We start from the raw sequence: 25,077 nt of genomic DNA on the forward strand, positions 1-25,077 counted from the left end.
GGATTCGGCATCGGTAAGCCGTCTTCTGTAACATTATTTTTAAGTTTCAGCTCACTGTGCAGCTAGAAGGCAGTACCCTCGATTTAATTTAACCAATTCACTATTGCTATGCATTTCGATTGTTTCCAATGTTTTTCATATCATAAACGGCTGGAATGAATGAAAGATCATCCTAATTATGTTGTGTAAATTAACTTTTCATTGTTATTTAAAATTCCATAAATTTTTATAATTTTAATGAGAGCACGTTTTAAAGTCCCATTTCTTATAGAAAAACAATCTCGCCCACATCATTACACAGACGGGAGTCATGTGGCCAAGCTCGCTTCATGCCAGTGCTTTCTCCCATTGAGGTTCCCTCCCCTGCACCCTTGACAAGATTCTTCTTGCCTCATGCTCCCATAGTTCTTGCAACGTTGGTACCATAGCACTCGTGATGCTTTATAATAATTGCCTCTATATAATTTGCTTTTTCTCTGCTAGATTTTAAGGACACACTGTGGTGTTGATCACTTCCATTTTTAAGCACGAAGTAAATATTTGCAAGATTTAAAAAATGTATTTTTATTGATTTCAGAGAGGAAGGGAGAGGGAGAGAGAGAGAGAAACATCAATGATGAGAATCATTGATCGGCTGCCTCCTGCACGCCCCACACTAGAGATCGAGCCCGCAACCCGGGCCTGTGCCCTAACTGGGGATTGAACTGTGACCTCCTGGTTCATAGGTCGACACTCAACCACTGAGCCACGCCAGCTGGGCCATTTGCAATATTTAAAAAAAAATTAATAAATGCAGGAATACAAGGATGCCTTAGGAAGAGATGAAGGTACAGAAGCTAAAAGCCAAAGTACTAACAAACAAACGACCTCCCAGGGTGGCTTTGCGGCCCGAGTGGAGGGTGTGTCTCATGGGGGGCCGGCGGGTAGAGACGCAGAGTGAGCTTCGGGGCCGGAGGGAAGCGTCAGCCCTGGGTCCCGTGCGTTCCTGTCTGTCTGTGAGCGGAGACATGGCTGTCTAGGAGAACTGGCACATGAGTTAGTTTCTTTCCCAGCTCCCTTGTTCCCAAGCCAAGGGAGTTGCATCTTCCAAACGCCTTCCCACTCGTGATAATTAAGATGAAAATGACAGTTACGCAACTCAGCCCAGCAAAAAAGCCTGCGCCACGTGTAGCCCTGGGGAGGGGCGCTCCCTGGCAGTGCTGCTTTGCCAAGAGGCAGAGCCATGCGTGGATGAGGGAAAGGCACCAGGGCCAAGTCTCAGGACAAAAACGTCAGGAAGAATTCAGTTCTTGTGTCTGAAACTTACCGGTATTATTACCTGTGATCGCCAGAAAGGGGAGAAGAAAGAAAACGTAGCCCAGGAAATTTGAAATTCTGCTCGGGGGGAGGGAGGGAAAGGAAAAGGATTCTTATTTTTCGGCCATGACCCGCTAGATGTGGAATTTGCTCGTGAATGTCACCTTCGTACCACGTCGACCTCACCTTCGTTAGATGGTTTTGTTTCCCAAGCTGACGTCCTCCTTTAATTACTTGGGACATGGACATGACCGTCTTCCCTGAGAAACGTGCACTAGGAGAGGCTGAGGCTGGAGGTCTGGCCTGTATGTGGGGGGACACTGACTCATGTCCCCCTCTCCGGGGACCGTCGCTGAGGGCTTCATAGAGGGACCATGCCAGGTGGCGAGAGGAGCGGGGACAAGGCAGCCGAGGGGAGCTGGGGCAAGTTCTCTGTCCGTGGGACTCCCGTTCACTAACCGGTCAGCACTTCACTGCCATTCACTGCATTTCAGTCAGCAAATCCCGACACCGTCCAGCGATGGAGATGGAAATGAAGTTCAAAGTGGCAACGGCATGTTTCAGTGAAAACAAGTTGTCTTTGCCAACTTCCATTCACCGCAAATCACTGCTTATTCTGCGATTCTCACGGCCGTCTTGGTAAATGCAGGCTACGCCTCTTTTTATGGTCGTTGAAAACCCTTCAAAGTAGTATTTTCTTAGACAAAGAACCTTTAGATGCAGTGGAACCATCCATTTGTGAAACCTGAGCCTCCTCACTTCACTGGCATTGACCTTTGCACCTGCAGAGACCTCTGCCCCTGGCTCCCTTTCAGCCACCCCTTGGGCCTTGTCACCTCTGGGGGGGGCTCCATTTCTACAACGTCGCATCCCAGGATCTGGTTCTCTCACCGGGCCTTAGAGACCCTCTGCTGGCCATCCGCTCCCTCCTGTGTCCACTCACTTGTCGAATCAGCTTAGTTTTGTGGCCCAGCGTGTGAGTCACTCTGTTGTCCGTGTCTGAACCACCTGGCGGGGCTCAGCTGGCTGACCTGCAGAACCTGCTGGAGAAGGTCATGCAAGCACAAAGCTTTGTGCCTCTGACTGTGGGGAGGTTGAAGCCGCCTCCCTCTGTCTGGCTGAGGCCTGCTGAACTCTCATGTCCATTTCCCATGAAGTCTTCTGAGCTCCCTGGTTTAGGTGCTTATGCTGAGCACTTTCCTAGCCACCTGTTTGTCACTGTCACAGCAGCGTCACCCTGGGCGAGAGGGCGTGTTCCTCTGTCCCTGCCTCTCTGTCCCTGCCGATGCTCAGCTCTGTAAGGGAAGGCGCCTTCCTCATCTCGTGCTCGTCAGTGCATCCCGATTGCCTCTCGTATCTCACGACCCAATGAAACAACCACCGAACCTGTAGATGAATCCGTTTTAAGTACCCGGGGACTCCACAAAGCATTACACTCGTGGGAAAGTACTTACAACCTTTCAAGACATTTTCAAACTTACTGTCTCAGTTTTGTGCAATGTTGTCTCAGTTTAGTGCAAAATCGTTCTATTTGGTCTTGGTGACATTTGACAAAAACAGATGTATTCTGTAAGGATCTTTCTATTGAGGAGACAAAGAGAAAAAAACAATTTGGAAGACAATGGAAAGCTTGATAGATACAGGGTGTCACCCCGAAATGTATATACACTTTAACAGCTGATAGCTCCATTGCGAAAATAAAATGTGTTTTAGTAAAACACTGCCCTTATAATTATTCCGAGTGTGTGTATCCATTTTTCGGGACCCCCTCTAGCGTTCGCTGGAGAAGGGGCTTCTGATTTATGTGTTGGAGGAACGAGTCCCTGGGGAAATCTTAGACTCGAGGACCAATGTGCTCGTGAGCTGCTCAGGTGGACGCCCGGGCGTGTTCAGCTTGTGGTCACCAGGGCCTCGGGATGCGCCATGAACCTCGGCGGCTGAACCACAGAAGCCAAGGCCACAGCTTAGGTTCCTTAGCGGTGAAATCAAAGCGGCTTCAAGAACAAATGCCGTACATTGTTAATCCTTGGAGATAATAGGAAAAGCGTTAATTTGGTTTTATCACCTACATCTGTGTTAAAATGAACACTCAGCTCTCACAGTCAAACTTGCCCTTGAAAATGAAATCACGCGTCATTGCCAGGGTTTTATCACACGCTGAGCCCTGTGCTTGGGGTTAATAAAACGAAGATGAACGGTTTTGACAGTTTCTGCTCGAAAGAAAGAGAACATTTATGTGGCGATTTTTCGTAATGGCTAAAACATATTCTCTTCTATAAAGAGCCCAAAAAATTTGCAGAAAATAAAAAAAGAACTTTCCTGCCACAGACGATTCCCTGCAGCTTCGAAGGGCAAAGTAAGATATCCTTCCTGCTGTTGAACCCTGAGAGGGAGGCCCTGTAGCCGGGGTTTTCAGAAGAGGTGTAGCTCTGAGGCAGACGGAAGCAAGGCCGCAGCCCGTGCGTATTGGATTTATGGAACAGAGAGACGCTAATTGATCTGCTCCCCTCAGCCAAGGACCAAGTAAGATCTATGTGAAGTGTGCTTTCCCCCGAGAACGACGCCTGCTTTTTGTCATGCTTCGACTTAATCAGACCTTTCTGCTGGGGTCTCGTTAGTATTAGGTACTCAGTGCATGTATATTGAAAGACTTGTTTGGCACCTGTGAGGTTAAAGCATAGGAAATTGTGTTTGTACTTTAAAAACGGTCAACAGCAGCCCTGGCCAGCGTGGCTCCGTCGGTTGAGGGTCATCCCTTGCACTGAAAGGTCGCCGGTTCAAATCCGGTCAGGGCACATGCCCAGGTTTCGGGCTCGATTCCCAGTTGGGGGTGCCTGCAGGAGGCAGTCGATCCGTGTTTCTGTCTCACATCGATGTTTCTCTCTCTGTCCCCCTCTCCCTTCCTCTCTCTCTAAAATCAATAAAGACATAAAAAAAAGCGACCACAGCCAACAGCGGTGAACTTCTCTGATCCACGACTGCATGCGTCACCGTGCAGTGACGGGCGAGCCCTGGCCCCGCAGGGGCGGTTCTGCTCCTCGTCCTGGAGACTCTGTCTTAATTAACGAGCAGGAAACGTCCAGGGATCAGACTCTGGCCTGGAGCCCGGGGCTGGGCCTTGTCGGGCCGGCCGTCGTCCATGGCATGTGAAGTTGTGAGGCGTCAGCGCCTGGTGTTAGGATTCAGTGCCGTGCTAGCTTATGGTGCGTGGCCCGCAGGTGTGTCTGTGCCCTGTGATTGCGTGGAACCGTGGTAAGTGTCTGTGTTTTGAGAGGCGAGGCAGAGCAAAGGTCAGGCTCGGGCGCCTTTTCCATGCGTAGCCCTGTGTTTACCAGGGTCACTATCTTCCGGATGTTTCGCGACTTCTTGGCACAATTTCTTTTTTTTTTTTTTTTTTTAATATTTTTATTGATTTTTTACAGAGAGGAACGGAGAAGGATAGAGAGTTAGAAACATCGATGAGAGAGAAACATCGAACAGCTGCCTCCTGCACACTCCCTACTGGGGATGTGCCCGCAACCAAGGTACATGCCCTTGACCGGAATCGAACCTGGGACCCTTGAGTCCACAGACCGACGCTCTATCCACTGAGCCAAACCAGTTAGGGCTTGGCACAATTTCTTATTTAACATTTGTATTTTTCTTTGTAGTCAGCAGTTTACATTTCTATAATCATGACTTTCATATTTTTTATTATACCCCTGGGATGTAGGCTCCATTTCATTTTATTATTTTTCAGATAATTAGAAGCAATGGTATGTCTAACCATTTAAGTAGTGTTTGATGCTAAATCTAAACATGTTGAAACCATAGCATAATTTTTATATTTAAGATTATGAAAGAAGTTTTTGTAGGAATAAAAGATAGGAAACAAAGTTTGGGGAGAGAATAAGGCTTAGGCTGTACTTAAGGAAGTAAGAACAGAAAGATAAAAAGACCAGGAAGAGTGGTAACATTTTTTTTTTAATTGATAGGAGATGGAGGAAAAAATAGTTAAAAACAATTACTATTCCTAAAGTCAATATTCTGCATGCATTTCAAATATTTTAAATTGAAAAATTATAGAGGACAACAGCTTAATAGGCTAATACCTTATTATTATTATTTTTTTTAGCATTCCCAGTTAATGGACAGGAAGGAGGAGGTATACATATTCCCACTATGATAACCCCGGGGCTGTGTAGAGATTTTTGAAACAAAATCTCTGACCTTACTTTCGGAGTCCGAAGGGTCTGTTGTTACTTATAAAGCACTCATTCCCACTGGGAGATCTGGGACCTGCTTCTTCCCACCTTCCTTGGGAAAGAGTCAGATTCCATTAAGTATGAAGATCTGAACAATCAGGCGTGGCCTTCTCATAACCTTTCCTTTTTCCTGCTCAACCCAGTATTCTGTTCTCACTGGGTGACAGCTTGGTGCTGGGAAGAACACCTTTTACTTAGCTAATTTTTGCTTATAGCCAGCTACAAACAACTGGACACGAATTGTTTCACATGGAAAGGAAATGTTTGACTAAATTACCCCAAGAGCCATCTTTGATAGAGGCGCTGCTCCACCCGGATGCGTACACCGGCTTTCATGGCCAGAACAGTGTTATCTCAAAACCATCCACACCTCCGTGTGGCTCCTCTCCCCGTTACCGTGTGAGACGGACTGTTCCTGAGCGGGACACGGTCTTCCGCTTCGGTGTAATCTTAGGGGCGTTCGTTGGTTGTGGCTCCACAGTGGAGGGGATGGAAACACACATTTTACCACGTTAGAAAGGAGATAAATACGCAGCTGGCGTCCTCCTGTGAAACATGGCTGGAGTTGGGCAATAATTATCACTCGCTTGATTTCAAATGGATACATTCATGCACTCGGTCTGCCCACATCGAATCCGTAAGATTGTAACTGACCGGTCCTATCTGACTTGAGTTACTTTTTATTTCAGAAAAACCTTAAGGAGGAAAACGAATCAGGGTAAACAGCAGGGGAGGGACTCGGCCTCACCCGGGACACTGAGGCTGGGTCCTCGGGCTTGGAAAGGGGCTCCTGAAAGTGCATGCGGACGGCGGGTTGGAAGTGCTCCCACATCAGTCGTGTCAGTGCCATTTGTAAAGAGGAGGCGGCTCTTCGCTGTCCCCTTGGTCCTGTTTGGAAGTTTATTCTGGAAGAATGTTCCAGGGAATGGTGGACGAGGGTGTTTGGTTTACATGCGTTTCTATGGAGACACCTGGGTCCTGGGGCTCTGACCCAGGGCTGGCTCCCCGGCTTCTTAGAAAACCAGCACATCAACCTGATGGGCCGAGTGCGTGGCCTCCCCGAAGCTTCTGCCAGGGGTACCCAGAGCGACTCCTCACTCCCCCGCACAGATCAATGAGCCGGGTCGCACATGGAGCCTTTGGGGCACGCCGGAGGCTCTCAGCAGGTGCATCGCGGGAGGGGAGGTCAAGGGCAGAGAGAGTGGAGAGCGAGGCGGTAAGAGGCCTGGAGCAGACTCCGCAGAAGCATCAGCTACTCTCGTGCCGGCACTTGGGGTATTTTTTTCGCCGACTCGGCAATGGAGTGTATGGAATCATCTTTCCCCATAAATGATGCAGCTCACCTCATTTAAAGGCTGTTCAGGATGAGTGTAAATTAGTAAGAGAGCCATTCTTAAGGGCTTTTGAGAAATATATTAGCAATTTTGCACATTACAAATAATTTTATTTCCCGCAAAATTTCAGTTACATGGGGCTTATTGATAGTTATAGGTAGAAGCACAAATAAATACAAACCGTGTGAAAGCAAGTCAGAACTAATGGTGACATGGTGGCTGTCCAGTAAAACCTGAGTATTTTTATTACTGAAAGCGACATTTGGTCATGAAAGTAATAAAGGGTTAACATGCAAATTTATACAGTACTAATGTACAGAAAAGGAAAGGTGGGGAGGCCAGTGGGAAGCAAACAACTATAGGAATGACAAGCTGAAGGTCGTAACACAGACTGTCTTGGCTCCCCCCTCCCCCCCCTCCCCCCTTGCTCAGGGCGTTTAAGCGACGACAGAGAAGTCAGAATGACGAAAGACAGTGAGCGACTGTGAGCTTGGAGCAAGGTGAGATGGAGAGTCACGGGGGCTAGAAAATAGATGGTTTTGGAGGCTGTGGCCAGGAATTCAGATATCATTCTAAGCGGAGTAGGAAGGATTTTAAATAGGAGAACACTATTATAGAATTTATATACTTATTTTTAACTTTTTAATTTTGTAGTTACAGTTGGCATATAATACGAGTTTTGGCACACGACATAGGGACTAGGCATCTATATGACTCGCGAAGAGATGGGATCGCATGTTAAAGGAACAGGCAGCCTGACAGAAGTGTAGGGGAAGCTCTTCAGGCATTTGCAGAGTGCAGGTCGGCTCACACTCCACGGAGAAGAGCCGCCGACTGTTGTTTCTGGGCAAGACAAAGTCTGCTGTTGGTGTGAGGGCCGCCTCCTAGCATCTGGCGGGGCCGTGTGCCAAGAAGGACATGGGAGTACAGTCCTCCCCCTCCTCCGCGCCCGGTCCTGGGGCACCTGAGGCCACGGGCGGGCGTGGCAATGCGAACGTGTCCCAGCAGTTCCGGCAGCTGAACTGGGCTGAAGGGCGCCTGCTTCTCTGCCCTCTGTCTCTCCCTGATCGGATGGATAAGGTCGTGGCGAAAACCTGCTTTCTCCCCTTCGGGCTGGTTGTGGGGAAGGGAGTTTGGAAGACTTTTTTAAATGTTTGCTGGAACATTCCATGGGGCTGTGGGGTCTTTTCTAGGTAACTTGGCCATCAGCAACTCAATGTCAGTCATCTTCCTTTCTGTGGTCAGTGCAGCCTTTTCTGCTAGTGACAGTTTCACCACAGCCCAGCATTAGCATAAAAAGTTCTGAAGTGCTGCCCGGCCGGCGTGGCTCGGTGGTTGAGCGTCAACCTAGGAACCAAGAGGTCATTGGTTCGATTCCCGGTCAGGGCGTATGCCCGGGTCGTGGGCTCCATCCCCAGTGTGGGGCGTGCAGGAGGCCGCCGATCAATGATTCTCTCTCATCATTGATGTTTCTATCTCTCCCTTCTTCTCTGAAATGAATAAAAATAGATTAAAAATGAAAGTTTTGGAGTGCCGTTAGCAATGGCTTAAGTCCACGAAGGTTCCACAGCCACATGCTCATGGTCCTGTGTAGGGGGCAGCAGTGTCACCCCCAAATGCAAAGGTGGCTGTGCGGTGACATTACCGGTGCAATTAGGTCCTTGTGCGGTTGAAGCGCTCAGCAAGGGAACCTGCACGAAGACGTGCTTCGCACATCCAGGAAACCTGGAGACCAGGAGGCAGCTGGACCCCTAGCCTTTGTTGGCGCTATTGGCTTCGGCACGTCCCCTGCCCTGGCTCTGTTTGGCAAGCCTGCATCTGAGCCTGAAGAATTTCTCCACGTAAATGTCTCCAGTCTGGCTCCGGCACATCCATCACCGCTTTGCTTTTGAATCACAAAGTTAACCTTAAGACGCGGGCATCCCGTGGGCACCGCGCTGCATGCAGACGGGGAGCCGCCTGCGTGGGGAGAGCAGGGAGTGCCAGGAGGAAGGGAAGAGCAGAGAGGATCGAGTGGATGAAAAAACGGTTCTTTCCCCTTAAACGGGACCTGATGTGTTTTTCATGAAGCAGGCATCAGCTGAAAGAAATATTTTCTCACCCCCAGACAGGCTGATGGCGAGGGCGAGGGCACGTGTGGAGGGGATGGGGGCATGCGGCCGGGTCTTACCGCATCAGCATCTCAAATGGTGAGAAGGCTGGAACACAAACCGTGGCGGTGGCTGCAGATGTTTACGCGGGTGCCGGCTAGGAACCCTTTCTCGTGCTGGTGATGGCTCTGGGTTTTGTTAAAAAGCACCCGTGGACTTGCCGCGTTCTTCTCTCCTCCGTCTTCAACGCTGTGCTGCTTCTTTGCAGGTTTGCCAAAGATGCAGGTCATCAGGAACTACGCCGGGACGCCACCCCCCGCGCCCCACGAAGGGCCCCCGCTCCACATCCAGGCCGGGGACACGGTGGAACTTCTGCGGGGAGACGCACACAGCCTGTTCTGGCAGGTACGACCCCAAGGGCGCCCTGTGGACCTAAGGAGTGGCCGGTCTCCGCTTCGAGCGCAAAGCTCGTGTCTTTAGAAACTGCAGGTTTCAGCTCCAGAAATTTTACACGATGTGGGGGAAACTAGTTCCCACTAACCTTCCTCACATCGACTCATGCCACCGGCAGGGAACGTTAGCACACGCCGGCCACGCTCCCGAAGGTGAGGCGCCGGGCCCAGGGCGCTGGATCCGCGGGGGATCCCTGGTCAGGCCCCGCTCTGTGGGCCGTGACTCCGTGTCCTCGCCTGGCTGCCTCTCCCGTCTCGGGGCCAGCTTGTCCCGTGTCCTCCCCTCTTACGATCCAGGGAGGGGTGCTGATTTTTCAATCTGTTCGGCTCCTTACTTGTTAGGGCGGAATGATGACTTCCCATCCTCTTACACGCGGGACTGGAGGCCGCAGCCTCTGATACCACATGGTGCTTCTGTCTTCTCCTTCTTAGACATTATTACCTGTCACTCCTCTCAGCAGATGGGAGCACGAAGCTGTCCTGCTCTGATGGTAGAATGATGGCTTGGAAGCTCTCAGGAGGAATGCAGACTGGTCGATGACAGCGCGTGCGTGTCTGAGGGGGGAGGATATGTGATAGGAACAAGGGCAGCTCATGTCAGGACAGAGAAAAACAATTAGCACGTTTATTTCAGGCCAGCGAGGGTGTATTGAGTGTCAGCCCTGTCTTCACCGCTCAGACACGGCTCGCACTCCGTTACCGACTCCGACGGCTGCTTTGACATCGGGTCTCCTGTCTTTGGAAGGACCGTTCATGCTTGCTGGCGCCAGCGATGTGTTTGAATTTTCAGAGACGTGTTAAAAGTTCTTGTGCGTTTCCGGCAAAGAGGTGGCACGAGTGGGAATTGTCCCACGGTTCCCTCTAAGCCAGTCGGAGGAATCGGCTCAAACAGGTGCTCTTCTTTGCTCTTGATCGAAAGGAGCCGGGGAAGAGGAAGGACAGCGGGTTCAGGCCAGGCCTCTGCAGCCGCTCAGCTGTGGGTGGGGAGGGGGGGACTCACGCCCGCGCGGCTCACTGTCTTCATTTGCTACACCAGGAGGCCTGGCGCCCAGCAGTGCTCACAGCCCCGCTGACCCCGCTGGGGCCTTTGCAAATGTCAACACATAAGGCCCTTCCAGGGAGTAGGCTGCAGTTGGTCCGGCTGAAGCCAGGCGAGGATAATGTGTATAGAACCCCAGATACATTTAATGTGAGCCACTGACTAGATGACAAAGCCATTGGTAAGGTCCCATGGTAGTTATGGCCATTAGCCCCAGCTCACCAGTTAGTCAGTCATTGGTAATAAACCAGCTTATTAAGCATATCTACAAAACGTGGTGTTACAATAAACACAATGCTTTGGCTCTGATAATTACCAAATAAAGGGTGCATTTTCAAAGAACTAGGATGCAATTAAAGTGTACTTGCCACAGCCTTCATACTGAACTTGACTGACTTGTTTTCTTGGATTCACAAGGCACATTGAGGCCTTGCAATGCTCCTAGGCCAGGGGTGGGCAAACTTTTTGACTCGAGGGCCACAATGGGTTCTTAAACTGGACTGGAGGGCCGGAACAAAAGCATGGATGGAGTGTTTGTGTGAACTAATATAAATTCAACGTAAAGGAGCGGAGGGGAGACCAAGAGAACCGGATAGAACAGCCGGATCTGGCCCGCGGGCCATAGTTTGCCCACGGCTGTCCTAGGCTGTCATGATACAGAATCAGATTTTGTTCTGTGGTCGGTACCTGTGGCAGGCACCTGTAGGAAACTGGCCTGAGTGTGGTCTTACCAATGGAATGATCTAGAATGATGGACTCTTTCCTCCTGAGTGGAGAACGTTGCTGGTTGGACCCTTTGGAGTCACGTGAGTCTGTAGGGACGTTCACGGTGGACCCACACGCATCATTTTGCCAGTTTCATGGTCACAGAAGACAGGGGCTTCCTGGTCTGCCTCCTCCAGGGGCGACTCCTGCACCGGGCTCTTTAAAACTGGCTTTTGAGCAGGTAGTTCTCAGCACCTCTCTCGGCTGCTGCCCAGGTCGTTCGTCCTCATTTGAGGTTGCACGGAATCTCCACCAGAGGAGCAGGTGGAGGCTTGTCTTCCTGGCCTGGAAGGAGGGGAGCGCAGCCCACTTTGCTGAGGGTTAGTCACTGACTCTGCCATCGACTAGCAGAATAACGTTCAGGAGATGATGAAACCACTGGGGGCCTCGGTTTTATCATCTGGAAAAGGCAGAAGAAAATAAATGTGTGCTCATGATTGCATATGGAATAAAAGCTATCGTGGGCACAAGAGTTCTATCGCAGTGCTCTTAAACGAAGCTCCTCTCTGTCAGTCCACCTGTCATCCATCCAGACACTAATAACATGCCTACTATGTGTCCAACTCTGTGTTCGTACTGGCAGGACCCCCATCAAGACAACTGGTCTCTAACCTCATGGTCTTAACGCTCTGAGGAATGATCAGAGCTCACAGTGATGAGATTTGTTTCTGTTCTAAGTTTTCTGGTAGGGTGTTTGTCAATGACATTGTCACCGTATATCTAGTGGTAAACCTGTGGAGAAGAATCTAGATTAGTTATTGGGATGGTACAGCGGCTTCTCATTGGAATTTAAACATGGCTTTCGTCCTGGTCACGTGCTTTGGCTTATTTGGAAATGTTCAAGAAATGATGCTTTGCTAACTAAACTGTTCTCTCCTCTGTTTTTTTCAAGTGAGTCACTTTCCACATTAGTGTAGAAAGTCGGATATTGTTGTAGACAGGCACGTTTTCTGAATACTCTGTCCAAAGAATGCAAATCGTCCTCCTCTGTCTATCAGGAACTTCCTCTGAATAGCTATTAATCTCGTCTTATTATTATAACCACAGTAATTTCCAATGCTATTGAAGTGGGTGGGCTATCTGCAGTTTTATTGTAACTTCTTTCAAACAATGAGTTGCCAATTAGCTGTAAAAATGGTCTCTGTTACATCCTTGCATTGAGGAGACTTACTTGGCAACGTTTTCTTTCTTCTTTGTTCTCTTTCCTTGAAAGTTCTGTGAAATTATCTTCAAGTGAAGTGAGTAGAGGATAGGAGATTGGCCAGTTAGGGCAGTTGCCCAGTTCAGGCGTGAGGCATCCTTTGGATTGAGTGTGACAACATGTAGAACAATTCTGATCATGTCACTGACTGAGGATAAACCTGTTGCTTTCAAGTTGTTCACAAGGCCTTAGTAATGAAGGAGAACGTGCTTCATGATGAAAGAGATTGTTCAGATAAGAAACTTTATTTTCCCAGGAAAAAAATAAAAATACAGATTATTGGGGGCGGGGAAGCAGGGGTGAGGGGAGAGAGAGAGAGAGAGAGAGAGAGAGAGAGAGAGAGAGAGAGAGACGGGCAAATGTAAAATCATGCCATGTCATATATGATTTCTATACAGAAGAGTGCTTCGTATGTGTTTTCTTCTTAGAATTAAGCTTGCAAACAGTGAGGGGTTTTATTTGCTCCACTGTCATTTATGAATGCCCAGTGTTCCACAGGGAGAATTTTGTAGTCTAATTGGAACCAAAAGGCAATTATAAGCGGTAGAACTGTAATCATGGTGCCAAAAAATATATTTTTATCTACAATGAAAGTTAAATAACCTACAAAATAGTCGTGATACTTCACACTTGCAGACCAGGCATCCACATGGTCTTGAATCGAAGAAGTGAACATGTGTTTGCACACATTCTGATTAATGCACAGACACCCCCATACAGAGGGTAGATTCGCTCTGTGGGTTCCAGGGGCCAAGTGCATCCATCTATTGGATGGCATTCGCAGAATTAGAATCAGGCTCTCCCGCGGACTTCCGGTCCCCTCCCTTCATCCCAGGTGTTAGGCTGTCCTCCTTTGCCTAGGAGGGTTGTTCATAATGGTTGGCACGTCTGAGGACAGCACATCTTCCCAGCAGTCTCGTTCTGCTTTGGTAGAACAACCAGGAATCAGAACCTTGCTTTATGTAGCAGTGTTTGGCTTTAAACATTTTTGTAAGTCTTTGCCTGAAAGAAAAGAATGAAAAGTCAGGAAATAGGTTGAGCTTTTGAAGAGTCTCAGGAGGAAGGACGCACCCTGCCCACACTGACTCCAGCAGCCAGGAGCCCGGTGGGTGGGGGGGGGGGGGCGTGGGGGGGCAGCTCTTGCTTTGGTCCAGGCAACAAGGTGTTAAACTCCGCTTTCCCATGTCTTCGCCCACAAGACACTGTGTCCCCAGTGCAGCAAGGTGACCCTTGTCTTCCGTCACCTTGTCAAGGATTTCTGCTTCCCACATGACTGCTGTATTTCATGTTCAAACAAACAGCAATGCAGACTTTTTTTTTTTTTTTTTAATAGATGTGTTTTTCTCACTTTAACCCGGGGGGGAAAATGAAGGGTTCAGTGGGAGGAATCTTTTTCAGAAGAGGTATGTTTTCTCAGTCCTTCAATCATGGATGTATATTTTACCTCCTGTCTGAAATGTCCTTCTACCTGTATTCTCTCAGCTGCATCCTTCTTTATCATTGAGGCTCAGCTCAGGTCTGCACCTTCTCTGAGCCATAAGGGCTTCCATCAGACCCCCCACCGTGCTGTACCCCCGCGGCCTGTTCACCCTTCTCCCTGCCTGGTTAGAGGACTCCAGAGAGCTGAGACCCGAGCTTCCGTCTCTCTATTTCTAGTCCTTAGACCAGCCGTGGGCAAACTACGGCCCGTGGGCCGGATCCGGCTGTTCTATACGGTTCTCTTGCTCTCCCCTCCGCTCCTTTACTTTGAATTTATATTAGTTCACACAAACACTCCATCCATGCTTTTGTTCCGGCCCTCCGGTCCAGTTTAAGAACCCATGTGGCCCTCGAGTCAAAAAGTTTGCCCACCCCTGCCTTAGACGAAAATAGGCATCCAGTCCACGGGCTTAGAACCGATAACTGTTCAGAGCTGCTCTTTTCAGAACATGTTATTCACAGGTTTTCACACTCACTGTTTATTAACTTGAGTTGCTCTCGATGTTGTTATTTGAGAGACCATTAAAATATCCATCCATCTCATCAGATCCAAATGCGTCTCTGTTCCCTCGGCATAGTCTTAAAGCTATTTAACCTTGTGGCCTCAAATTCCTTCCCAATAAAATGGGGATTTGAACACTTCAGTGACGCACAAGGGTGGTGTAAGAAATCATAGGAAGTAAACTTGAAAGAAAACGGAAGAGGAGAAAAAGTAGATGTCGGTGTGATAGTTGGTGACTTTGAAAGCTACGCTTCATTTTCCGGAAGTGGGAAAAGGATTGCCAGGTTGGTTTTTAATTTTTTTAAAATTTCATCTTGCCATTTATAATTCCAAGAGTTTCACACACATAAGGGCTCACAGAAGACCACCCTCCCCTCCCTATTCCTGTACTCAATTCTTGAAATTCTTTGATCGGCATTAAATGTTCTTTCTTAGAAGCAGACATAAAAGCACAAGCGACACATTCCTAAGGAAGCAGCTGTAAACAAACAGGCTGAAATCATGGGCGCTGGCCTCAGCCCTTGGTGGGGAGGCCCGGGCCTCACGGACCGTGAAGGAGAAAGGGGGGACAGAAGGACAGACAGGTTTACAGGAAGCAAACTGCCCAGGGAATGGTTTGCCGACTTGTGGACTCAACTGTGGGAACTGTTGGTGTTTTGTGTGGGAGCTTTAAGGAACCAGACCCCCACGCGGGTCCTGACCCAGCCCCTCCTGGGGGCCGGGAAGGGAGGTGCAGTGGGGTGGAGTGAGTGGGTCCTTCCTCGCAGGATCTCTCTCTGCAACCTTCGTAGTCAAGTCACATCCAAGGATTCTTTGCTTTGCCCTTGATCCAGAGCAGACCTTTCTAGTCCCTTCTGGACCACGCAAGACTATAAGCTACAATACAGTCTTCTAAGACTCTGTAATTGTTTTCTCCTGATCTAAAATTCAGGTGTCCGGCTGCACCATAGTCAGCGGCAAATAAAAACACGAGAGAAATAGCTTTACAAAGGTCAGATTCCTCCCGCAGAAACAGGTTCCTGCCCCGGCACACGCCTCGCTGCGGCTTTATCAGGGAGTGAGCATCTCCGGGAACCGAACTTCCCCAGCTCGCATTCCTGCCCAGGGCATTTCTTTGTGAAATCCTGAGCTTGGCTTTTGCTGGAGCACAGTTTCAAGGTGCTCCTCAGTTGGCCTTGGCTTTGCTTCTGCACTGCCTCTCACCACTTGCCCGCCTCTTGTGTAAAATCGGAGGCACCAGGGCAGCTGGGGTGGTGGCTGCGGGGTGAGCAGCTCTGGGAAAAGGCTCCCCTGGCATCCAGACGTGCTGTTCATCACGAGACCTTCGTTTGACCAGGCGTTTACCTGAAACACTCGCGTTACATCAGGGCCCCGTTACAGGGAAGGAGAGGAAGGCAGAGGGTGGCTGCGTTAGGACAAGGGCCGGGAGAGAGGCTTACGGGAGATGATAGACGGTAGGAAAGGCCTGCAGGGAACATTTTCCCGGGGTGATTGCCAACTGGCTCTGATGGAATAGATCCTAAATGGAGCTGGTGGGAATGTTTCCAAGTGGACAGACGGTATGTTTTCCGGGACTTGGCGAGGCTCCCGACAAAGTGGGCGAGGTCCTAATTGTTTACCCTCAAGATGGACCTTTCTGGTTAACAATTCTTACTGGTACTTTTCCTGTGTGTGGTCCAGGGCACAACGCAGGTCCTCATGTACCTGGAGGAGGACAGTGCCCTCTAAGTCAGACAGTGACTATCACCTACCTCTTCGTTTCCCAGCAGAGAGGAGCATTGTTAAGGGGAAGTGCTGAGGAATTCGGTGGTGGTCCCTTTTCTTCCCTTATTTTATCACCGTGGACGCTAGGGCATGCCCTGATTATTAAAAGTTTGCGTCCAGCCAAAACCGGTTTGGCTCAGTGGATAGAGCGTCGGCCTGCGGACTCAAGGGTCCCGGGTTCGATTCCGGTCAAGGGCATGTGCCTTGGTTGCGAGCACATCCCCGGTAGGGGGCGTGCAGGAGGCAGCTGATTGATGTTTCTCTCTCATCGATGTTTCTAACTCTCTATCCCTCTCCCTTCCTCTCTTCCTCTCTGTAAAAAATCAATAAAATATATTAAAAAAAAAAAAAGTTTGCGTCCATCACAGATCCCTTCACTGGGCCATCGGTCTGCCGTTGCAGCTAGCATGACTATTGATTTGATACCACAGTGGTTTCAGTAGAGTGTGCACCTCCCCTTAGAGGCGTTGTACAAAATAATTGATCAAATTATAACGTCCACTGACTTTCAGTGATTCATGGTCATTTGATTTCCTGAAGAATGAAGGAATGGATGTAATTCCTAACAAGTCAGACCCTATGTGTCCCGGAAAATAGAGGACTTCACACGGAGTGAAAATGAAGGTCATCAAGGACCTGAAATATCCTTACCTTCTATAAAGAAGTGCACCCAGATTAAATCACTGACACACACTGTCCCTCATTAAGGATGTGTGGATCAGATGCTTCTCGGTAGCAGGAACTTGCCTGTAGGGCTTGGGGAAAATGCTCAGATAAGCAAAGAACTTTGGTGGTAAGAGAGACCTCAGAAATGCTTGGGTGTCCAGCTGTCATTTCACAGCTGAGGACGCTGAAGCCAAGAAGGTTAAGTGACTGTCCCGAGGACAGAGGGCCAGGAGTAAGAACCCCATGCTCTCTACTTGCCATCCTTATCTGATGATTCCTCATCAGACTTTTCCGACCCCAAATTCTGTAACAAACTATGAAGATAACCAAAGCAAAAGCCAGTCAAGGAAGTGGCATTGTCTGAGTGAGATCCTTGAAGACAGTAGCCAGGTCTATTCATTTTTAATCCGCTGGTCTATAGCTTAGTGTCTCAGCCACACTGGGAAGTCAGTACACTTTGCATTAAAGCACCAATTCTGTTCTTGGTAGAAGATCAAATCCTTTACCCTTGTCTGATGTTGCATGAGCATAATGTGTGTTGAGCTGTTCCTCAGAATATTTGCTCTGTGATCACGATGATTAAAGCCACCAAATATGCCTGTCTGGCACAGCTCAGTGGTTGAGTGTCAGCCTATGAACCAGGAGGTCATGGTTTGATTCCCGGTCAGGGCACATGCCTGGGTTGTGGGCTCCGTTCCCGGTGGGGGAGGGGGGGGCATGCAGGAGGCAGTCATCAATGATTCTCTCTCATCATTGATTTTTCTCCCTCTTCCTTCCTCTCTGAAATCAATAAAAATATATTTTAAAAACAAACAAACAAAAAACATACCTCCAAGTATAAGAAAACATTCATTAGCTGTTTGCCAGGATTAGAATACCAGATTTCTATATTTCAGACTTTTGTGAAGCCCCGTTTATTTGGTGTTACATGGCCTCTCTCCAAACAGGATTTCTTCCAAGATGTGGTAGAACCTTGCTCTGCTTTCCAGATTGGTGTTAAGTAACCATGTGGGTTTGGGTTTACCTACACGCAGAGGGGCTTGCGCTTGCTGAGTTGTTGGTCTTCCCCCCTCTGGTTAACAATCAAAGTTATTCCCACCAGGAAAACACAGTTTTAAGATTGGGATTTAGGATCGCGTCCTGGACAGTATCTTACCCAGCGAGTTCCTTCCCTGCGGGGGAAGTCCAGGAACACATTTTTGGATAATAAGGAGAATGTTCCACGGAGTTTCACTCTGCTGTGACCTTCATCTCACATCTCGTACGTGTGGAAATACAGCTTATGGCTCTCTCGTGTGTTTTCCTTAGTGTGCATTTCACAACTTTACTTTTTTTTTTGAGTTTTTGACACTTACGTCTGCCAAAACTTCAGAGATGTGATCAACACAAACAATTGTGTGTTCGTTGGAAGAACCTTCCAGTATCATTGAGGGATTAGTCCTATATTTCGATGACTTGATATAATTATAATCCCTTACAAATTAAAGATACATTTAATTTCAAAGATGTTAGACAGAGATGCAAGTGTCTTTTTCTCTTCGTCATTCAGAATGCTAAGCCGAGACAGCCCCTTCACCACAAATGAACTAGACTGGCACTATGACTGCCACACCTCATGCGTGTTTACTGTTTTCAGTATTGGACAAAAGTTAAAGATCCTATTCTCATCTGAGGAAGAGGCGATGAAAGCTCAACGGCTTACAGCTTTGTTCTTCTGTGTGTGCGCATGAATATTTTGGAATTCATTGTAATGACCATTCAGTGTAACCATATGCAATTGTGCTTGGCACATTTTCAAGGTAATCGCTGGTGGAAAAATGCACATCTCACTTATCACAGAAGAAGCAATTACGATGGAGGAATGGGCCTACATGCGAGGAAGCATTAGGGCATTTGAGATAAAGAAATGGCCTATTTGGAATGCAGTATTTCCTGTTCAGGAGAAAATTCTGAGAGTCTCTGTTACTCCTGGCTCAGCAAAGTTGCCTAAAAGTAAGGAAGATGGTGGACTATACACAGGAGCCGGCATTTCTGTTTTAGAAACACGAACAGGCCAACTAAAAAATGAAAATTCAGAAGTGAAGCAATCCATTGAGAGTAATTAAGAAGCGTATTGTCGGAATAAGGGGAAAGAGGGATTTTTAGCGTTTACCGAGTGTTTTCACACCTGTTACCTCTTTGACGCTGTTGCCCTGGTGAGGCATGCGTGGCAGGTCTTGTCATTACCCTTGTCTGAGGTTGCGCCATGTTTTAGGCAGAGCTGGGAGTAGAATGAGCAATTCTGATGGACCTCCCCACCGTCCGATACTGCCTTCCCATGCTTTCCAGGACCCAGCACTGACAGACATCTAGCAGCACTGACAGACATCTAGCTGATGACAGCGGGGCCATGTGGCTGCAGCTGTAGCCACAGATCACTCTTTACCAACGACCATTACAGACAGTGACTGTCCGGTCCTTTCTCCTTTGCCTGTCCTTTGGTTCTGTCCCATGTACTCACAAAACCTATGAGAGTAATTCCAAAAATAGTGCTTGCTGCAAGCTATCCATCCATCCATCCACCCCCCCCCACCTCCCTATCCATCCATCCACTGCATCTAATCTATCTACTATCTATCTATCTATCTATCTATCTATCTATCTATCTATCTATGTATCTATCTCTCCCTACCTATCCATCCAGTCAGTAAGCTCATTTGTATATCTGCCTCTGTTCCCATAATTCAGGGCCACCCTGTATGTCTTGTTCCCCACACGCTCCCACTGTGTCTTTCTGGCATTTTGAGAGTGACGGGCAGGGTGACAGTAGCTCTGGCCATTACCCAGTGAGATAAATTGCTCAGTAATCTCCCCAGCACCATCGTGCATACGTTGAGAGTGTTTAGGGCATTGTAACTTGGGGGAATTTCCGATCTTTCATAAATAACCATGCATCTGTCCCTTTAATCATGCAGCTTCCCACGTCTGTTTCCAATTGCTCAGCGCTGTTCCAGGAGTGCATTAGAGCCCGGCCCCGGGGGTATTATGGGGATAAATGAGCCACGGGGAAAAGCCGCTGTATTTTTCTTAAAGCAATTCTGTCCCCTTTCTACAGTCAGGAGCGAAGCAATTTGCGATTAAGATTTCTGTAGGATAGTCTCTGTTATGGAAAGCCATCCCTGTCTGCGGGTTTTAAAAGTGCAGTTTTTGTACATTAATACTTTTCTCTGTACAGGTGGATTATAAATATCACTTCTACCAGCAAATTCAAAATAGTGTTAATTCATTATGATTCACCGTGGGTTCTTATAGAAGAAAAATGAAAAGTAGTTATAACCTGAGTTCAGTTAGAAATAATTAAGTGTCTGATATGCATTTATATTGATGAGGTTCAGGAATTCAGGGAAAATTGTCAATAATTTTAGTTTGATATGCTTTTTTTTAAAAAATGTATTTTATTGATTTTTTACAGAGAGGAAGAGAGAGGGATAGAGAGTTAGAAACATCGATGAGAGAGAAACATCAATCAGCTGCCTCCTGCACACCTCCTACTGGGGATGTGCCCACAACCAAGGTACATGCCCTTGACCGGAATCGAACCCAGGACCCCTCAGTCCGCAGGCCGATGCTCTATCCACTGAGCCAAACTGGTTAGGGCTGATAAGCTTTTCTACAGGAAACAATTTCCTTTTCAGGGGAAAATGGCATTTTTTAATGAATTCTAAGTTAAGATTATTTTGTTTCCTTTCTGTTCCCATGTGTTTAATGAAGATTATGAAGTCACATCTTTTTTCTCATATTACGGCTCATAACCCAGTTTCTCGGGTTCTTTCCCAAAGAAAATATTTCCACAGGAATGACCCAACCTATGCTGCTCCGTTTTACACAAGTGCCATCACTATAATCTAGAGAACGCCCTGCAGAATAAACACACAAAGACAGCGCCGTGGGGGACATCAGATGACACGTCATGGCAAGGAGACATGTGTTCACGCTGACCTTGAGGTTGCTCAGGGACTCGCAAGAACAAACATCAGATAGGAGGGTAGCTGCGAGGGGTCTCGGGCGTTGGGAGTCGGAGTAGAGGGAATGGCCAGCGGGTTGTCAGACCCAGAAGGAAATGCCCGCACAGGAGTGCAAAGGGGAGGGAGACGCAGCTGCCCGTGTCCCGCTGCACTCCGAGCCCAGTCCCGGGCACACAGGGCCGCTGCTTCTAGGGAGATGGTCTCTGGGCACGGGGTCTCGCTTTTCTGTGTGAAAAGCAATAGAGCACGCAGCCTCCAGTCACGGCGTGTGACTCACCCGGGGCTCTGAGCAACAGCGGTGGTTCAATAGCACAGCCACAGAAGCCCAGTTTCCTGAGACCTGTTTGATGGCCCGTTCCGATGGTGGTAGTCTGCTTTGAGTAGAGTTTGCATTTCTGGAAAAGAAAAACAATCTCAAGGTTAGCGCCATGAGATTATTATTATTTTTAAAAAAATATATTTTACTGATTTTTTTTACAGAGAGGAAAGGAGAGGGATAGAGAGTTAGAAACATCGATGAGAGAGAAACATCGATCAGCTGCCTCCTGCACACCTCCTACCGGGGATGTGCCCACAACCAAGGTACGTGCCCTTGACCGGAATCGAACCCGGGACCCTTCAGTCCGCAGGCCGACGCTCTATCCACTGAGCCAAACCGGTTTTGGCGCCATGAGATTATTTTCAAAAGAGGAATTCGATCAACGGTCTCCAAGAATAAATTCTGAAGTATTTTATTTTGTCTACTTTGTGCGTCCGTTTTCCTTATTCAGCTGTTTCTCTCCTCTTTCCTCATTTACGGTGCTGTTTGGGTTAAGATCCTCCCCTCCAGTGTCATCACTGTTCTCTTCCCTCAATCAGCAGCCTCCTCCCTTTTCCTAAATCTGAAAATCATCGGAAACCTCACCTTATGCTGTGCTTTCCGTTTCTACACATCTTGAGCTGTCTCTTGTCCTGGGGGAATGTTCTCATGAGTTCTGTTAGCAACGCCCATAATAACCACGTAAATCGAATCCCTAATTACCTATGGAGCCTGCACAAAATCAATATGATCTGCTTGAATTAATGACTATGAAACTGAAAAATAGAATATAGCTTATTGTCCCCGGGTAGGATTGAGGAATGTAAAGTTAACAAAACCGAATGGTAGTTTGGAGAGTCAAGCTTGAATCCTTAGTTTATAATCGTGTTCTGAAACCATGTGTAGGGCTTAACAGTCTTAAAAGCTCTCTCCTCTTTGCTTCCGTTCCTGAGCCAGAGTGAGTTCCCTGGATAGGATGCACCAGGCATTGAGGACCCCGAGTAACGGCCGTGTACCTAGTGTTACAGGGTTACCATTTGTGGTAAATTTGTTCTAAATGGGCATTTTTCTCCTAATCCAGGGTAGAAATGTAGCCTCTGGAGAGGTTGGATTTTTTCCAAGTGACGCTGTCAAGCCTTGCCCATGCGTAAGTAAGAGTATTTTATTCTTCTGTTTTGTTTTGATGTTGTAATTAATTGTGCAAGGATGTGCAATGGATGCCGACCTGGTTGCTCATTAATTTTGCCAGTATTTCTGGAGCGAGCATCTTATTGCGTGTGAGTGCTTTGGCCAGTGCTATTTAAATTCCCCAATCGTTACGATTTCATTGTCAGAAAATATTTTTTAAAGGTAGGAAAGTGTGGCAAGAAGAAAATTTAACTTAGTGGAATTTATAAAGTTAAATTGTCTACAAGGTTTTAGGAGGATTCACCAAAGCTACAGATCAGCTGAACTGTACTGGTTTCTCTCTCTCTCCCCCCCGAGGCGAGATGGGGATCTAATCTAGTCCCAATCACGCTGGGTTCCAGAGAGATGTTACACTTGAACTAGTGTGTTGGAAAGCATGGAAGTTGAAAGTTCTCCAGTCAAATCTCTAAATACATTTTCCTGTGCTTTAACTTGTCATTACTGTTCACTTAATGTTATAATGACATTCTACAAAATCATCAAACACATTAGGTTGATACAAGGAGAATGCATGAGTATTTACTCAAATATTATTACGGACCACTGTAACATAACATGTACTGTCTAGTGTTTTATGAGATTTATAAATTTCTGTTTAGGGGTGACATTATTTTATCATCATAATTTGCTGTTTAGGGTGGGTTTTTCTGTGGAACATTTAAAGTTCTTGACTCCAGGTGAATAAATGTTTTTACTAAAATAACGGAGTTGATAGTTTGGGAAAAACAAAACCACCCTTAATCTGTCGTAGTTGCCGTATTTCAGTCCTTCTTGGATCTCTATACTGGAGCATCTTTTTAAAAAAAAAATATTTTTATTGATTTCAGAGGGAAAGGGAGAGGGAGAGAGAGATAGAAATATTATAAAGAGAAAGAATCACTGATCGGCTGCCTCCTGTACGCCCCACACTGGGGATCGAGCCTGCAACCCAGGCAGGTGCCCTGACCAGAATCGAACCATGACCTCCTGGTTCATAGGTCCGCGCTCAACCATTGAGCCACACCGGCAGGCTGGAGCATCTTTTTCATGTTACACACGTGAACGGCTGCCATCTTTGATTTCAGAATGTCACCTGTAGAATCATTCACTCCACTCACTCCTGCTTAATTAATTTCAAAAGCAGAGGGAATCCGGAAGCATGTGCTGTTCTGTTGATTCTGTGATCGAATTCACATATTTTTTATCTTCTGCCATAATCTTGGAAATCTGTTGAAGTTCACTCATCTAATCAGATAAGCAAAAGTGATTGTTTAGCTCGTTTTCTGCCATTTACAGAAACAGGGTTCAGGCTTCCTGTGCCGAGAGCAGTGGTTTCTGCATGAGGGCAGGTAGCGGGAGGTTGTGTGTTCTCACCTGAGGATGTTGGGAACCTACAGTCATCAGATGGCGGATACTAAGCATGTCATAGTCCAAGTCCACACCATTTCATTTCCCTTCTAATCCGTACCCGAGTGAATGCTGAGGGAAGTTCTGAGGTCATCAGAAGGGAAACTGCTGAAGATCGATTCCTATTTGTGAAACAAAGGGCGTAAGAAAAGGTTCACAGGATTTGAAGGGGGGTAACTTCCTTCCGGTATTTTTGTGATGCATCGAGATTTTAGAGGTGGTAAGGTTAGAAATGGAATTCACTGGGTCACAATATTTAAACGTTGATAGTTTTAGAGACGTTCGACTCTTCATCTGAAAGGACAAAAGGGTAACAGCCTGTTATGAAGCCAGGCATGTTCACATTGGCCACACCTCTGAAATAACGATGGCTTTTACTGTTAAAAATGATGCTAACAATATTTTCAGTCACTGGATGTTAAAAGGCCCAGGAATATACCTTGGTGCGTACATGTCACAGAGTCACATGATTCATTTAAAAATTCTGAACAAGAGACAACCTGTCTGCGCTCCTGGGTTTATCAGCTTTGCCCATCTGCATAGCGTGTCTTTTATTTGTTACTTCATGAGTACTCTACCTGCACTGGCTTTGTTCATTGTCTAGTTCCCATAAGCAACCAGAGGGATTTTTCCTTCTTTTTCTTTCGTTGTGAGCTTAGAAAATGTAGTATTTTTTCTCTTTTTCAAAAAGAGGAAAAATGCATCTTTTCCATGACTTTTTCCTGAAAATCAGAGTTTAGACTTTGTGTTACAAATGAAGAGGCTACCCGCAGGACATACTGTTTTGCTGGGCCTGTTGCCAAATGTCTGGAGGAAGCGGGGTGCTGTTTGGTTACCCTAACATTTTCCTTTTAATTTTCCAAGGTAAGACTAAGCTGCCTTGGTAATAAATACCCCAAGTTTCCAGTTCATATTTCTCCTGTTATCTCTCCCCTTGGAAGCCCAGTGGCAGCAAAGTGAATAAAGGATGGATTAAAGCCGGATGAATTACGCTCTGTTTCCCTGACACAGACCGAGATTCACTGTGTATGAAATGGCCGGTGGATAGACCTGGGGCTGTGCTACTTAGGGGTTTCTAGCTGAGTCAGCTGAACAGAATTAGTGATTGATTCCTAAAAGCTTCCCTTAAGTAAACTTAATCTATTTTGGCTTTTTTATATCCTAGGTGCCCAAGCCGGTAGATTATTCTTGCCAGCCTTGGTAAGTATTAAAAATGTCTGTGCAGCCAAGTTGAAATGCCATACCCGTAGTTCAAGGGCGCCTTAAAGGAGGGGGTGCCAAACCACATTCCATGTCCATTAGATGGATGGAGGCGTTTTCAAAGGCAACAACAAAAAAACTTTTAAAGACATATTTTACTCGGTACTAC

The 25,077-nt window shown here is 47.2% G+C and overlaps 1 protein-coding gene across 3 annotated transcripts in view; it reads left to right on the forward strand.

The window, feature by feature from the left end:
* VAV3 (vav guanine nucleotide exchange factor 3) overlaps nt 1–25,077 on the forward strand; it is a 178,032-nt gene that overhangs the window by 126,925 nt on the left and 26,030 nt on the right. For all 3 annotated transcript variants that reach the window (XM_080648159.1, XM_080648160.1, XM_080648161.1), the window contains exons 20-22: nt 9,233–9,369; nt 22,216–22,281; nt 24,874–24,908. In XM_080648159.1, coding sequence (XP_080504285.1) covers nt 9,233–9,369; nt 22,216–22,281; nt 24,874–24,908 — 238 coding nt within the window. The remainder of the gene's footprint in view (nt 1–9,232; nt 9,370–22,215; nt 22,282–24,873; nt 24,909–25,077) is intronic.

Source organism: Plecotus auritus, assembly GCF_963455305.1.
Source record: "Plecotus auritus genome assembly, chromosome: 12".
Lineage (NCBI taxonomy): Eukaryota > Metazoa > Chordata > Mammalia > Chiroptera > Vespertilionidae > Plecotus > Plecotus auritus.